We start from the raw sequence: 13,136 nt of genomic DNA, 5'->3' as shown, positions 1-13,136 counted from the left end.
GCCTTTGTGGGCATCAGTTAGTGTGTTTGCAGTCTCTTGATTCTCATGTAGTACTTTCAAGTGCATGGGTTTGAATCTAGAGAGGCACATGGGAAGGCATGCTTTGTGGTATGCAGCTTGCCAGGCTGTCCCTTGGTTGTTGTGGATGGAAAGGGATGGCCAGATATTTTAGGGTGAAACTTCTAGTTTGGAGGGATTCTCTTCGTTCTTGCAGGTGCAATTGACATACTATGGAAGTTATAGCGGATGAAGAGCTTGATGGCAGGTAGTTCACTTGTCTGTTGCTTGGGTGTTTTGGGTGGAAAGAATGAGCAAATTATCTGGGCACAACTTCGAGTTTGGAGCTTACTTTTTTAAAAAATTTGTCCAGGCAGGGCACACAAGTGCAGACGAAGATGCATCCGACACATCTGGGTGCAGTGACCTATGATAGGTGTTGTGGTCCATGCACTTCCATCCAGCTTTGGCGGGGCCAAGGCTTACCTCTGGTAGCTTGTACAGATCATCATTTTTGCAGTATAGCCGATTTCTCCTCTTTTCGCCTCCACCTCTTTCTTTGTCGCTTCAGATCTTTCTTTTTCATTGTCCTTTTTGTAGATGCCACCTTGTGGCGAACATTTTCACTGATGACATTTCCACCCTCCTGAGCCTAACCTTTGTGTTTATTGTTTTTCCTTTGCCAACTTTTGAGCTGCTTCTGTATGCCTGTACCTTTGCTTTTTCTATGCTATAACATTTTCTCTACTTTTTTAATTTATTGTTGGTTTTTTTTTTCTTAACCACTGCAATAACTTTTACTCATATTTGACTTCTACTCATTTTGGGGATGTTCTTTTGAGATTTTCTGACGTAAAATAAATGAAAAGGAAAAGGAAAAAATAGAAAAAAACAGTGGGCCTTACACTACTTATAGGAGTTCATAAATTTAGATGACACTTTTGAGTAGAGTTCTGTTATCTTGCTTCTTGGGTGAGGTTTTGGGTCGATTTCTTCAACTTATTTAGTTGTTTCTTTGGTGATAAATTCCTGATCTCTATCTTGGTAATATGGTTTATGATGCGGAAACGTTTACTTAAGCCTGCTAAGCTTCACTCACTTACTTCCACTTAAGGGTTCTAAATCTATTTAGAGGCTTCACTCACCTAAAACCTGATTTAGGAAGGGATATGAGAGTATCTTAATTAGCTTCACTAACTAATTATCCTAACTCTCTCTTAAATTAAGCTTCAGTTGCTTAACTTAAGGGTTTTGAGATTAAGTTCACTCCTTAATCAAAACAAGAAATTTGGATCAAGTACTTCCGATTTCAATAAGCTAAATGGTCAAATTTCATTCAAATTCAACTGATTTTACAAGTACCTTACATGAGCGTATGTAGTGGGAGCTTACAACAAAGAAGAAATAAGAAAACAAAAGAAATACAAAGCTTGGTTACTAAGGATATTTGGCTGGCACACATTACAAGAAATGGAAGCTCTTTTGCCATTGGTTGCTGCTTATATGACTCATAACCACTAGGAGGCTTTCCTACACTTGAATTTTGCTCCAACCAAGGTGATTACTGTGATTGGACGCCAAAACGCTGCTGCCCAGAAGCTGGAGAAAGGAAGTTGCCAACTCGCCATTTCCAACAAACCAATAAGGAGGTTTCCTCCTTCGGTGGGTAAAGTGAAATCCACCTCAAGCAAGCACGTCAAGCACATAGGTGAACTCCCTCATGTGTCACCTGCTAGCTTACACAATTTAATTGCAAATTTAAGGCTTTTAAGCTTACAAAGTCGGACCATAATCTAAGGAGTGCAAAACCACTATACTGATCCAGAAATGACGTCTCAATTGAAAGGCTACTGCGACTTCATTTGTTCATGAAATCTCACCAAATTTGGTAGGATGAAACTTCAAGATGTTATCAATCCACCTAAAAAAGAATCTCTGGAAAATTCGTTGTAGATTGTTCACAATTGCCAAAATGATTTTGCTGCGAAGAATGTCTTCTTTTCTAAGCTAATCTAAGAGTTTAAGCTTAATCTAACAAAAATGGAGATTAGTGCTAATTAGCTACAAAACAAAGCTACTCCCTTAACAAATTAAAAATCAATCTAAATTAACACAAAAGTCAGTTTAAAACAAACATTATCAAAAAACCAAAATGAGATGCGAAAGAAATAAGCATCAGTTTATAAAGTTGCTAAATGGTTTACACTAGTTGAAAGAGTATTTTCTCTTGCCTCCTCTTCTTACTGTTCCTTTGCCACTCTCCCAAACCCTTTATTAAAATTTTCCTTTTGTCTCATTCTTACCCCATCTTTCTTTTGCTTCATTTATGCACCATAAAGGTTGAGGCTTTTATTTACCTACCTTGAGATATCTCAGTTTCATGATGTTGTACTGTTTTCATTGCTGAAAGATATAATGTCCTTTTATGTCCTATACAACATGCTTTAATCAATGTTCTATTATTGTATTGTATATCTTTCTCTGTAGTAGGATGCAGAACTTACAAATGTGTTATTCCAGGCAATATCTGTTGCTGAGAGGGTCGCTGATGAGAGATGTGAACCTGCACCTGGCTTAGATGGATCATTGGTTGGTTACCAAGTTCGGCTAGATACTGCAAGGTGTGCTCTTCTCACCATTTCAAAGTGATTGAGAAAATGTAGTCATTCTTGTATCTAGCAATTCTGTAAATCAAAAGATGTGTTTGTTTATCTCTTTGCTTGTTGTACTCCGGCATAATCTCGTATATGTCCAACAGTCCAAGTGTCCAACTATGGTATTGCATGAATGATTTTAGTATCTCTTGTCTAAATAAAGTTTTAAGTGTCTAAACCCATCTTTGAGCATCAATGATCCTTTGAGCAACATAGCCCTTAATATAAGTTTAGAGGTAAATTCAGATAGTGAAGTATGGCTATGATTTAATTTATTATCATTCTTTTGTTAAATGTTATACATCAGTTGTTGAATAACATTATATTAGTAGTTAGTGTCCGAAGAATCTTGTTGGGAGGTGGTATGAGGAGTAGGTACCTTTCCCGATTTTACTTGTCTATTCTACCTTCTTGTGGACAATTCTTGGGATCGCTTTTTAAGGACGCTTCCTTACAATAGATTGATGTTTTACGTCATGGAGCCTAGTTTGATGACTAATAAAATTCTGGGTATGGGTATGTGATCCTTTAGGAATGTTCTTATGTATGTTTCTTCTTTGAAGTTTAGCCTTGCAACCATAAAACTTCCTATCCTTGTTGCTAATTTAAGTCGGAAGACTAAAAGTTGTTTTTAATGCAAGGGCTTTCTTGTGAATTCCAGCATCTAACAGGATTAGGACAAATGATGTGCTTTAGAGCCAAAGGGCAGATTGTCCTTTGAGTGGCTTTTGAGTTATATCTCTGTTATATAAGTGAAGGGGGGCAAAATATGTTGTCCTCACAAAAAGTCTGATATACCCTTAATGAATTTAAATTGCCATATATATATTAAATAATCCTTTCTTCTTCCTTCTTGCCATATATATTAAACACGTTCAATGAAATTGAATTTGAAATTTCAATTAAATATTAAATTAAGGAGAATGGTTTCTTCTTCTTAGATATGTGTGAAAAAATCTGATCAAAATTAAATTGATAATCTAACTTAAATACTTGATTCACACAATCAGAATAAAGATACAAACTTGAATTTCATATTAATAACGATATAGATAATATTTCAAAACCTAAGTGTTGAATATTGTTTGGTAATCTCTATTCTATTAATCAAACTCTTCTTGTATATTAATATTCAACGATTGAACCTAATACACAAATTCTTCCACTTCATTTGAGCAAAAGCTTTCCTGTACTTTACTTTCCTTCTCTCAATATTATATTTGAATAATGATGGATAAATAATTAAAAAAACCAACAAAACATTGATTTATAAAAAACATGTTAAAATTTTTTAAAACAATTAAAAATGTCTTTTCAAATGAAATTTGCAACTCTTGATGAATAACTAATTGAGAAAAAACGTTAAAATGACACGTAATGCATAGTGTAATAGACTAACCTAAGGGGGCCCAAGTATTTTTAGGAATATACGCTAGTTAATATGTTAGCTTTGGGAGTAAGGCAAATACACTATAAATAGTGGAGATGAGGGAAAGAAGAGGGTATGAAGAAAATTATTATGAGTCATTTTAGTGGATATCTTTGGGAGTGTGACCAAGTTACTCGAATATGTGGCAACTATCTTCATCCTCAAGTTCCTTTCGTATTTGCTTCAGTTCAAGTTGAAATTTGAAAGAGAAAAGCTCCTCCCAAAGCTTGTTTGCTTTCTTTTGGTTGCAGTCATAGATAAATCCTGACCAAGGATGTTCTTAAGAGAAGGAACTATTTCATGCCTAGCAGTTCCTATTGTTCCTTGTGGAAGAATAATCTGTATTATCATCTTTTTCTTGGTTCTTTCTCTTTTGTACCTGTCTTAAGCCTTTTTTGGGCTGTCCAATGGTCCAACCTTGATGTTCTTGTTGCCTGGAAGAGGGAAAAATATTCATTTCCCAAGGTATGAAAGAGAGTAAAATTGGCAATTTGGAAAAATAAGAGACCAACATATTTTTTTCAGGGATTTTTCTTCTATTCGTCAAGGTTTTCAATTTCAATTTTTGAGGCATATCTCTAGCTGGAGTCAAGTTTAGTCTGCTATGAATCAATATTTAGGGGTAAGGGTAATTTAGGGAGTCTCTTTATTAGTTAGCTTGAGGAATAAGTTAGATTTGTTAGGGAAAGTAGTATAAATATAGAGCAAAATAGAATGTGAAAGCATGTTGAATATTGATAAGAAAATTGGGTGAGCTTTTAAGAGTTCAATTGGGAGATAACCAAGCCTCTCGAAAGCTTGAATATCATTTACTTTTCTTGTAATTTCAATTTAGCAATCAAATACACATCTTCTTCCTCAATTTATGCCTTTAATGGTGTCTAAGCTACGTTGATTTGTAGCATAGTCTTTGAATGTCACTTGACTTTTTTGATTTTGTAAAATAGAACTCCTCTGCGTTATTTTCTTGGCTTGAGCCTTTTTGTCCTTGGCCCATCTTTTAGTACATGAGCAACACTGGTCTTGTTGTTGCTGGTAGACATTTACATGTGCAGAGGCATATTCAATGGTTATCATTGTCTGTAGCTTTCTTCCAACTTTGATTTTCAATATATCTAATCATATAACAGTCGTATCTTTTTTAACTGTAAAATACTTATAAGGTATGATGTTCATAATTAATTGGTCACATTAATCATTTCAATAGTAATACTGTAATTATGCTTTTTGTTTCTTTCGCTCTGCAGGAATGATAGAACCAAGCTTCTTTTCTGTACAACTGGTATTCTTTTACGACAAATTGCGGTATGGGGGTAACTCTTGTACTCCTAATCTTAATAAACGCTATCCTCTTATAGCATGAACTGATTGTTTCTTCACACGACCTTTTTGTTTAGTCATGCGTATTTAGTTGCTGTCCCTGCTCCATTCTCTTACAAGGGGTATCAACTATTAAGTACTTCAAGAAATTACCATTGACCTTTCGCATCTCCAGGGTGAGACAAGCTTTCTATAACTAGGAGAACAAATAAGGAAAACTGCATTACTGCATGGCTAACTTTAGCATTTAGATCTAATATAATGCGGCAATCTGCTCAGCAGATCTGTGCTGTAGACCTGTACCTCCACAAGTGATGGTGCAGGTGCAAGAGATAGCATAGACAACATGTCTCCTTGGCTCAAGTTCAATGAGTCATATGAACTCTTTCCACTTGCTGATGTCATGATAGCTATCTGGAAACTTTCCACTTCTCGCAACGGAATGTTAGTTGCGAAGCGAAGCCCATAAATGAGATTACCATGAATCCCTAAGGCACTTTGACACAAATCATCAGTGCTAGCATTAGTTATGCCAAATCTCACAAATTCGTCCTGGTTAGAGTCTTTTGCTTGAGCACAACGGAAGCTACTAAGAGTGTCCGTAAATGTGGTACATATTTTATACAACAGTCATGTGTGACTTGGGTTCGAGGCTTTGAGCTACTTGTCTTTAACTAATTTGCGTCATCATCCAATGACAAGACTTACTCTGTGCGATTAATAGTAGTCTCCTGTCTATCACATCATATTCAGAAGTTTATCCTTGTATGATTTGTACCTCTGGTCCTCTGTCACATCTTTTATACGACTGTCAAGTGTCAATTATAATCTAGTTAAAATATTAGTGCGTAGAGTAAGCATCCCTGTACCCAGTAATGACTTTAGCTGATATATGCCGTCAGCTTTTTAAACTTTTTTGAGATTTATCTGTTTGTGCTTTTCAACAAGGCTATTCTGATTGATTCTTTCAGGGGAACAAAAGCTTTCATGGTGTTACTCATGTTGTAGTCGATGAGGTGCATGAACGCTCTTTATTGGTGAGTCTTAATTTTGAGAATTGTGTATCTTCGAGAGTTTGGTTCATCTGACAAGATGCAACATGCCTTAGAGATTTTTTGTTTTGTTTTGGGGATAGTGTTTATATGGAGTTTCAGCATGATTGGCGGCACTTTGTTTTTCTCTTCTACTTGACACAGAGTGTTTGTCCTCCCTCCCATAATTCTTAAAAGATCTATTGTTCAAAATTCGTTTTCTCATCTCAAAAATATTCCATGTTGAGATAAGAGGAAGAAAGTTGTTTATTTGTCTCTCTATATATAGTCTTTCAAACTTTGGGGTGTCTGTAATAAAAGAAATGATACTAGGTCTTCTCAAACATTCTTCATTGTGACTTGTGACATAAACAGGGCGATTTTCTACTTATTGTCTTGAAGAATATACTGGAAAACCAATCTACTCATGGCACTCCAACATTCAAAGTCATACTCATGTAAGGGATTTTTGCATTATTTTGACTATGCGTCGTGGACAGTTTCCTTTTCTATTGTCTTTTGTATTTAATTTACTAATGCACACTGTTCAGGTCTGCAACAGTTGATTCAAATTTGATTTCAAGATATTTTGGTGACTGCCCAGTAATTACCGCGGAAGGTCGAACTTATCCTGTGTCAACAATCTTTCTTGAAGATGTATATGAAGAAATCGACTATCATCTTCCGTCGGATTCTCCAGCCTGTTTAGGTTTCAAGACATTTGGCCATAAGGTGTTGTTTAGTAGTTCTGATTTATACATATCTTTTTCGTGACAATTGTTAAGTTGGCCGGTCTTTTACACAGTCCTCGGTAATAACCTTGGGTATTCATCTGATAGAGTTCTTGTAATTTTCTTGATTTTTCTGGATACTTTATGCCTTAAACTTTTTTGAACTAAGGCAGTGGCTAAACTTGTGGTTTGAATTTCTAGATTGTCGGTGGTTCTATTGACAATCGTAGAGGGATGAAAAATCTTGTCTTATCATCACTGGGCGATGAAGCTCTTCTAGCTGAAGAATGCATGAACCCACAGTATAATCCAAGAGCATATCAGTCGTACAGTGAGCAAACGCGACTGAATTTGGTATGATATTCGCTCCTAGTATCTGATGGTTTTTATAACATGATTGTCATGCTAATATACTCTACTTACTTGAATCAGTTTTGTTTCTCTGCAGAGAAAGTTGAATGAAGATGTAATTGATTACGATCTTCTTGAAGACTTGGTGTGTTATATTGATGAACATTCTGGTGATGGGGCCATTCTTGTTTTCCTGCCTGTAAGATTTTCCCCTCCCCCCCTATGGAGTACTCAAATAATTTTGTTTTGTGCTAGACACTGATTGAAAAATTTCCGCTGGAGACACCTTCTAGGGCATGTCAGAGATTAACAGATTGCATGACAAGCTCGCTGCTTCATATCGCTTTGGTGGAGAATCTTCTGAGTGGCTCTTGCCATTGCATTCATCTGTAGCCCCAGCTGACCAAAAAAAGGTGTTTTTGAAGCCACCCAAAAACACACGTAAGGTATGCTAGGATCTCATATGGTGTTTCCTTTTCTGTTTCCATTTAGGAGGTTTAGTATGCTAAATTCTACCTTATGCTTTCTTTTTTTTTTTTGAAGAAAATAGGTAAAAGGGATATAAAAGGCAGTTGTGGCTTTCAGCCTCTGTGAAAACGTTGTTTTGTTTACCTATTGAAAATTAAGTGCGATTTTTGTCATTTTCCTACCTTGTATCACTCATAAGCCACTGTTTTATTTTGAGAATGCCAGCTGGTTTTATCGGGAGATAGCAAAGCGATGCATGACTTGGTTTGTGTTTGTGACTTTGTGTTTGTCTTTTGCCACTTAGTTACGACAATTTCTGGTGGATGGAATTATCTGGATGTAAAAGGTAATAAGTTTGGTGCTTATGAATGTGAACCATCACTACTCCCACAGGAGCCAATTCTTTTGTTCACGCCTTACTTAAGATCCATTGTTCTAGGATTATTCAGAATTTTAAGGGGGGCTTGTCAAACTCCTAACATTAAAAAGGAGTTCTTATTGTTTGAGGACTTGTATTGTAGAACAAGGGGTGACTTCTTATAACATATGGTGTGACCTTTAAAATTAACATAAGAAACAGGGAGACTGTTTTTATCATGTGGCATGTCATATCTTGGACTGAGACGGTCTCAGTCTCACACAAGACTTTTTGTATTTAGTTTTGCGATTATGTTATACATGCAGATTATAATGGCAACAAATATAGCAGAGACAAGCTTAACAATAGATGACGTCGTGTATGTGGTAGATTCTGGAAAGCACAAGGAATATCGTTATGACCCCCGGAAGGTATGCTATGGGTGTTTTGTTGTATAGTTGATATTATTACTATAACCTCTTAAAAATAATAATTTCCAATTTAAACTTGGTTACTTCCAGAAACTCTCAATGATGGTTGAAGATTGGATATCCCAAGCAAATGCAAAGCAAAGACGAGGAAGAGCTGGAAGAGTAAAACCTGGTACCTGCTTTTGCTTGTATACACGGCATAGATTTGAAAATCTGATGCGACCGTTCCAGGTACCCCGTGAATATTCTGTTTTAAGTCTTTGTAGTTGATGTCCATCTTGTATGCTGTCCTCTTATTTCCCATGTTATATATTCTTAAGGTTCCGGAGATGCTACGGATGCCTCTGGTGGAATTATGTTTGCAGATTAAGCTGCTTTCTCTGGGCGACATAAAATTGTTTTTATCCAAGGTAAGACCTTGAAGATTTTCAATATATAAATTGGTGAAGCCTGGTATAAACTAGTTGGATTTTGCCATGTATGGTAACTTTATCAGTATGCTGGGACACTGTACCAGTTAAGATCGAGGTTACCATTTATGTTTCCTGACAGTTTGAATTAGTAATTGTGATTAAATTGTTGCTTGCAGGCACTTGATATGCCGAAGGATGAAGCTGTAAACTCCGCCATATCATCATTAAAAGAGGTAGTGCTGTTTACTTCCCATATTCAGGTTGTAATATTATTCTGATTTATGTCTTAAGCTGTGTTACCTGGACTCGTATACCCATGTCTGACACGGGTCGTGCCCAAGTGTCTGACTCGGCTATTCTATGAAAATTTTCGATGATTTTGGCCCAAAATGAAGTGTCGAAGTGTTTGGTCCCCACCCAAGTGTCAAGGATCTGACATGGGTACTTAAGGTGAATGGAAGAGTCCATGTAACTAAGGTCTTAAGGTAAGGAACTAATAATGGGGAACGAATTTATTAGAAGCCCTCATTTCTAGTAGATCATATATCAACTGATGAGAATGAAAGTCTGGGCACACTCCACTTATACTAGATAAGAGCCTTTGACTCTATGCTTTTCCCTACAATCATACGGGTCCTTGAGACCAGAATCCAGATGGCTGCCTCATTTGCGTCTTTTTCGTTAGGGATGAAGTATTAACTATGCTCACTTTGTGCCCTATTACGTTATTAAGATTATAGAAGATGCAAAAGCGAATGAGCTACCTTTAATTAATTGAATCAAAGCCCTTGTTTCTATTATGGAACCAATTAGATCTAAATATATTTAGATTATTAATGTTGATTCGTATAGTTGTTTGATTTCCCAATTTGTGTTACGAGAGTAGTATAGCTCGTGTAAATAGAACTAGCACATGTACAACAAATCTGAACCTTCGCTTTCAAATAAATCTTTGCTTTATCCATTGGGTTGGAGTTATTCCCTAGTGATGCAGTGGGCACATCTGTATTTTGAATCCATCCCCGCTTTTTGGTATCCTTGATCGAAAATTAGGTTCATCGATTTTTCCAAAAATCTATCAATAACTTCTAATGTTTTGTCTCATTTTGTTGAACTTGAGTAACTTATACAAAATCCTATTGAACCTCACGTACATGGAGGTACCTTCTTACAATGTCAACAAATTAATGAGCACAAGGCAAAGCAGCATAGCCTGACTGCCTGAGTGTAGTTGCTTGCAGAGGTCATGGCACATCTCGCGTATGAAGTCTCACCCATGGCTTGTAATTAATTAGAGACACAGAGAGATAGAGAGAAAGAGAGAGAGATAGAGAGAGAGAGAGAGAGAGATAGAGAGATAGAGAGAGAGAACAAAGGGTAGGTCTGCTGAAATTTGACCTGAAGGCAAATGTTCATGCTCTCTCTTTCTTTCTGTCTGTCATGTTTTTCTGTGATAATACAATCTGCTCTATCCTTCAGGTTGGTGCTGTTGATAAACATGAAGAGCTGACTCCCCTTGGGCATCATTTGGCCAAATTGCCTGTTGATTTGCTGCTTGGAAAGGTTTAAAATTCATCTTTTTAGCTCTTTTTTGTTTCCCACGGCTCCATTATGATATCTCAAAACTCAAGATAGAACTGATTGTCAATTATGTGTTACAATGAGTAACTGGCTATGTTATTGGTGTTGTCTTAACTCATGAACTGGAAAAACATTAAGATGAGTGCTGTTTTGCTATCGATTGTGGCATGGAGACTACAATTCTGCTATCAAACTTGTATCCTCCTCTATTGCAACTAGGTGGAAGCTTTATAAAGTTGCCTCTGACTACATCAATTTTTTTCCTGTTGCAGATGATGTTATATGGTGCTATATTCGGCTGTCTATCACCTATCCTTTCGATTGCTGCATTTTTAAGTTACAAATCGCCATTTGTTCACCTGAGAGACGAGGTTTCTGCTGTCTCTGGTTATTAAGTTTTGAGCTTAACGGTTGTGACTTAAAAGCCAGTGGTGTGATATAGTTTCTCTTCCAATTTGTTTATCAGAGAGAATTTCTCGAAAGATCAAAACTGGCAATTTTGTCAGACAAGACAGATGGATCAAGCAGTATAGACGATAAGGAGGGCCAATCTGATCATATCATTATGATGATTGCCTACAAAAAATGGGAGAAGATTCTCCGAGAGGTAAGCCTTTGATACTTTGGGAACACTTCATTTGCTTAAATTTATAATATCCAAAAATTATGTGGTGTTGATTGAAACATTACTGTTTTGGAACGTCTTGTCATTATTTTCCTTTTTTGAATTAGAAAAAGGTAAACTGAACATAGATAAACCCAACTACTGGTGAATTGGTGACCAACCAAAATCAACCCACCTACGTAAATACTTCCTCCTTTTGCAAATAGCCGCACCATTTGCATAGTGTTTACTATTCGCATTTGGTGGTTTATACAGGATCTTGTTAGATTCGTCTCAATGTATATTCTTCAAATATCAACTTTTTATAATTTTTACTTATTAATAATCAAAGATATTAGTATTTGAAACCTTGCATTAGCAAGCGTGAAAAAATGAAATGGTGAAAAAATATCTAAACGGAGGAAGTATACAAAAGATTTATTACTTTGTCAATGAAAATGCATAACTGTGACCAATATTCGATATCTGGTAAGAATTACTCCCCAAAAGACAAAGGTGAAGGCCAGATATGCCAAATTATTAAGAATTTAATTAATCAGTGTTAGAGGCGAAAATTGATATACATATTTTTGTAGTGAAAATTTATTATCGGTTGGATATGTCGCAATTTTGTTAAGAAAGTAAATGATTAGAAATAGGATAGTTTTCATTATTGTTTTAGTAAGGATTGTTTGTTTGGACCACCAATAGTTGCGTTTATTATTATTGTCACATCTCAACAAAGAAAGAAGAAAAATATTGTGATTGTGTTTATGAAGAAGTTGGTTTGTGTATAATGTGAGATGCTAAGTAGCATACATATCAACAAAATTGTATACATACCTTAATTTTGCATATTATCCTGTATATTGAAAGGATTCTTGACTATTACCACTTATCTCTATCTCAGAAAGGAGTTAAGGCTGCTCAATTTTTCTGTAAGGTACACGCTCTCAGCGGCTCAGTTCTGCACATGATAAGGTACGTAGTCTTCTTCCAAGCTTTTCTCGTGCTCTTAATGTGCTGTGAATTTCTTTTAGCTGGCCTATAGGCTGTTGAATATGTTGTAGGCATGTGACTTTTAAAATGATGCCTCTGGTGAACAATGAATGCTGTTAAATAGATTGTAAGTGATGTGAGTGGATCATTGTGGTAATTAGTATTTAAACAATGTGAAATGGATACTTCTAGGAAAAGAACCTTTACAGCACTAATTCCATATTTTGCTATACTACAAATTTCGGCCTTGTTTGGTATAGAGAGGTGTGCGGTAAATTTAGAGGGTTAAACCACTCTATACCACCAAACAAATGGGAATAGATTACCTAGAGGTATCACAAAACACACACTGCTGAGGCTGAAAACATGTCTCCTTTCGAGTTTGTCTTTGGTGAGGAGGCCGTCATTGAAATTTTCTAGAGGAAAGAGCTAACTTTTGGAGGCACATTCAACTTCCAAATCCAATTAGAAGACATCCTTTCCATTTTATCTAACCCCAGAGGGAGGCAGGCTCCAGATTTGGCAGACTAGAGACAGCACCACACACTTGTTTGTCTAGAATAGGATGTACTGAATGTAGATGCCAGTATTATAGGAGACAATTGAAGTGGGGAGGAAGGAGTTTAAAAGAGGAACATTCCAACCATTGTTATCTAGCATAACATCCTCGACTTTGATATTAGAATGATGGGTAGGGCAGGGAATTTTTTTACTAATGGGATAGAGGAAGACCCAATTATCATCCCAAAAGTCAATTTGAGTTCCACTC

At 36.3% G+C, this 13,136-nt stretch overlaps 1 protein-coding gene across 11 annotated transcripts in view; it reads left to right on the top strand.

Annotated features, from left to right (window-relative positions):
• Positions 1–13,136, top strand: part of LOC104896899 (DExH-box ATP-dependent RNA helicase DExH7, chloroplastic) — a 62,142-nt gene that overhangs the window by 27,742 nt on the left and 21,264 nt on the right. For 9 of the 11 annotated variants that reach the window (XM_048647258.2, XM_048647259.2, XM_048647257.2 and 6 more), the window contains 17 exons: positions 2,518–2,618; positions 5,328–5,385; positions 6,372–6,437; positions 6,807–6,889; positions 6,983–7,163; positions 7,364–7,516; positions 7,611–7,712; positions 7,807–7,959; positions 8,207–8,327; positions 8,730–8,770; positions 8,861–9,001; positions 9,091–9,180; positions 9,360–9,416; positions 10,663–10,746; positions 11,037–11,135; positions 11,231–11,371; positions 12,279–12,349. In XM_048647258.2, coding sequence (XP_048503215.1) covers positions 2,518–2,618; positions 5,328–5,385; positions 6,372–6,437; positions 6,807–6,889; positions 6,983–7,163; positions 7,364–7,516; positions 7,611–7,712; positions 7,807–7,959; positions 8,207–8,327; positions 8,730–8,770; positions 8,861–9,001; positions 9,091–9,180; positions 9,360–9,416; positions 10,663–10,746; positions 11,037–11,135; positions 11,231–11,371; positions 12,279–12,349 — 1,742 coding nt within the window. Of the gene's footprint in view, positions 1–2,517; positions 2,619–5,327; positions 5,386–6,371; positions 6,438–6,806; positions 6,890–6,982; positions 7,164–7,363; positions 7,517–7,610; positions 7,713–7,806; positions 7,960–8,206; positions 8,328–8,665; positions 8,771–8,860; positions 9,002–9,090; positions 9,181–9,359; positions 9,417–10,662; positions 10,747–11,036; positions 11,136–11,230; positions 11,372–12,278; positions 12,350–13,136 lie in introns of all 11 variants that reach the window. The other 2 variants (XM_048647260.2, XM_057395477.1) reach the window with 1 other exon arrangement.

Source organism: Beta vulgaris, chromosome 6, assembly GCF_026745355.1.
Source record: "Beta vulgaris subsp. vulgaris cultivar EL10 chromosome 6, EL10.2, whole genome shotgun sequence".
Lineage (NCBI taxonomy): Eukaryota > Viridiplantae > Streptophyta > Magnoliopsida > Caryophyllales > Amaranthaceae > Beta > Beta vulgaris.
Note: the sequence above shows the minus strand (reverse complement) of the source record. Positions and strands in the feature narration are given on the sequence as shown.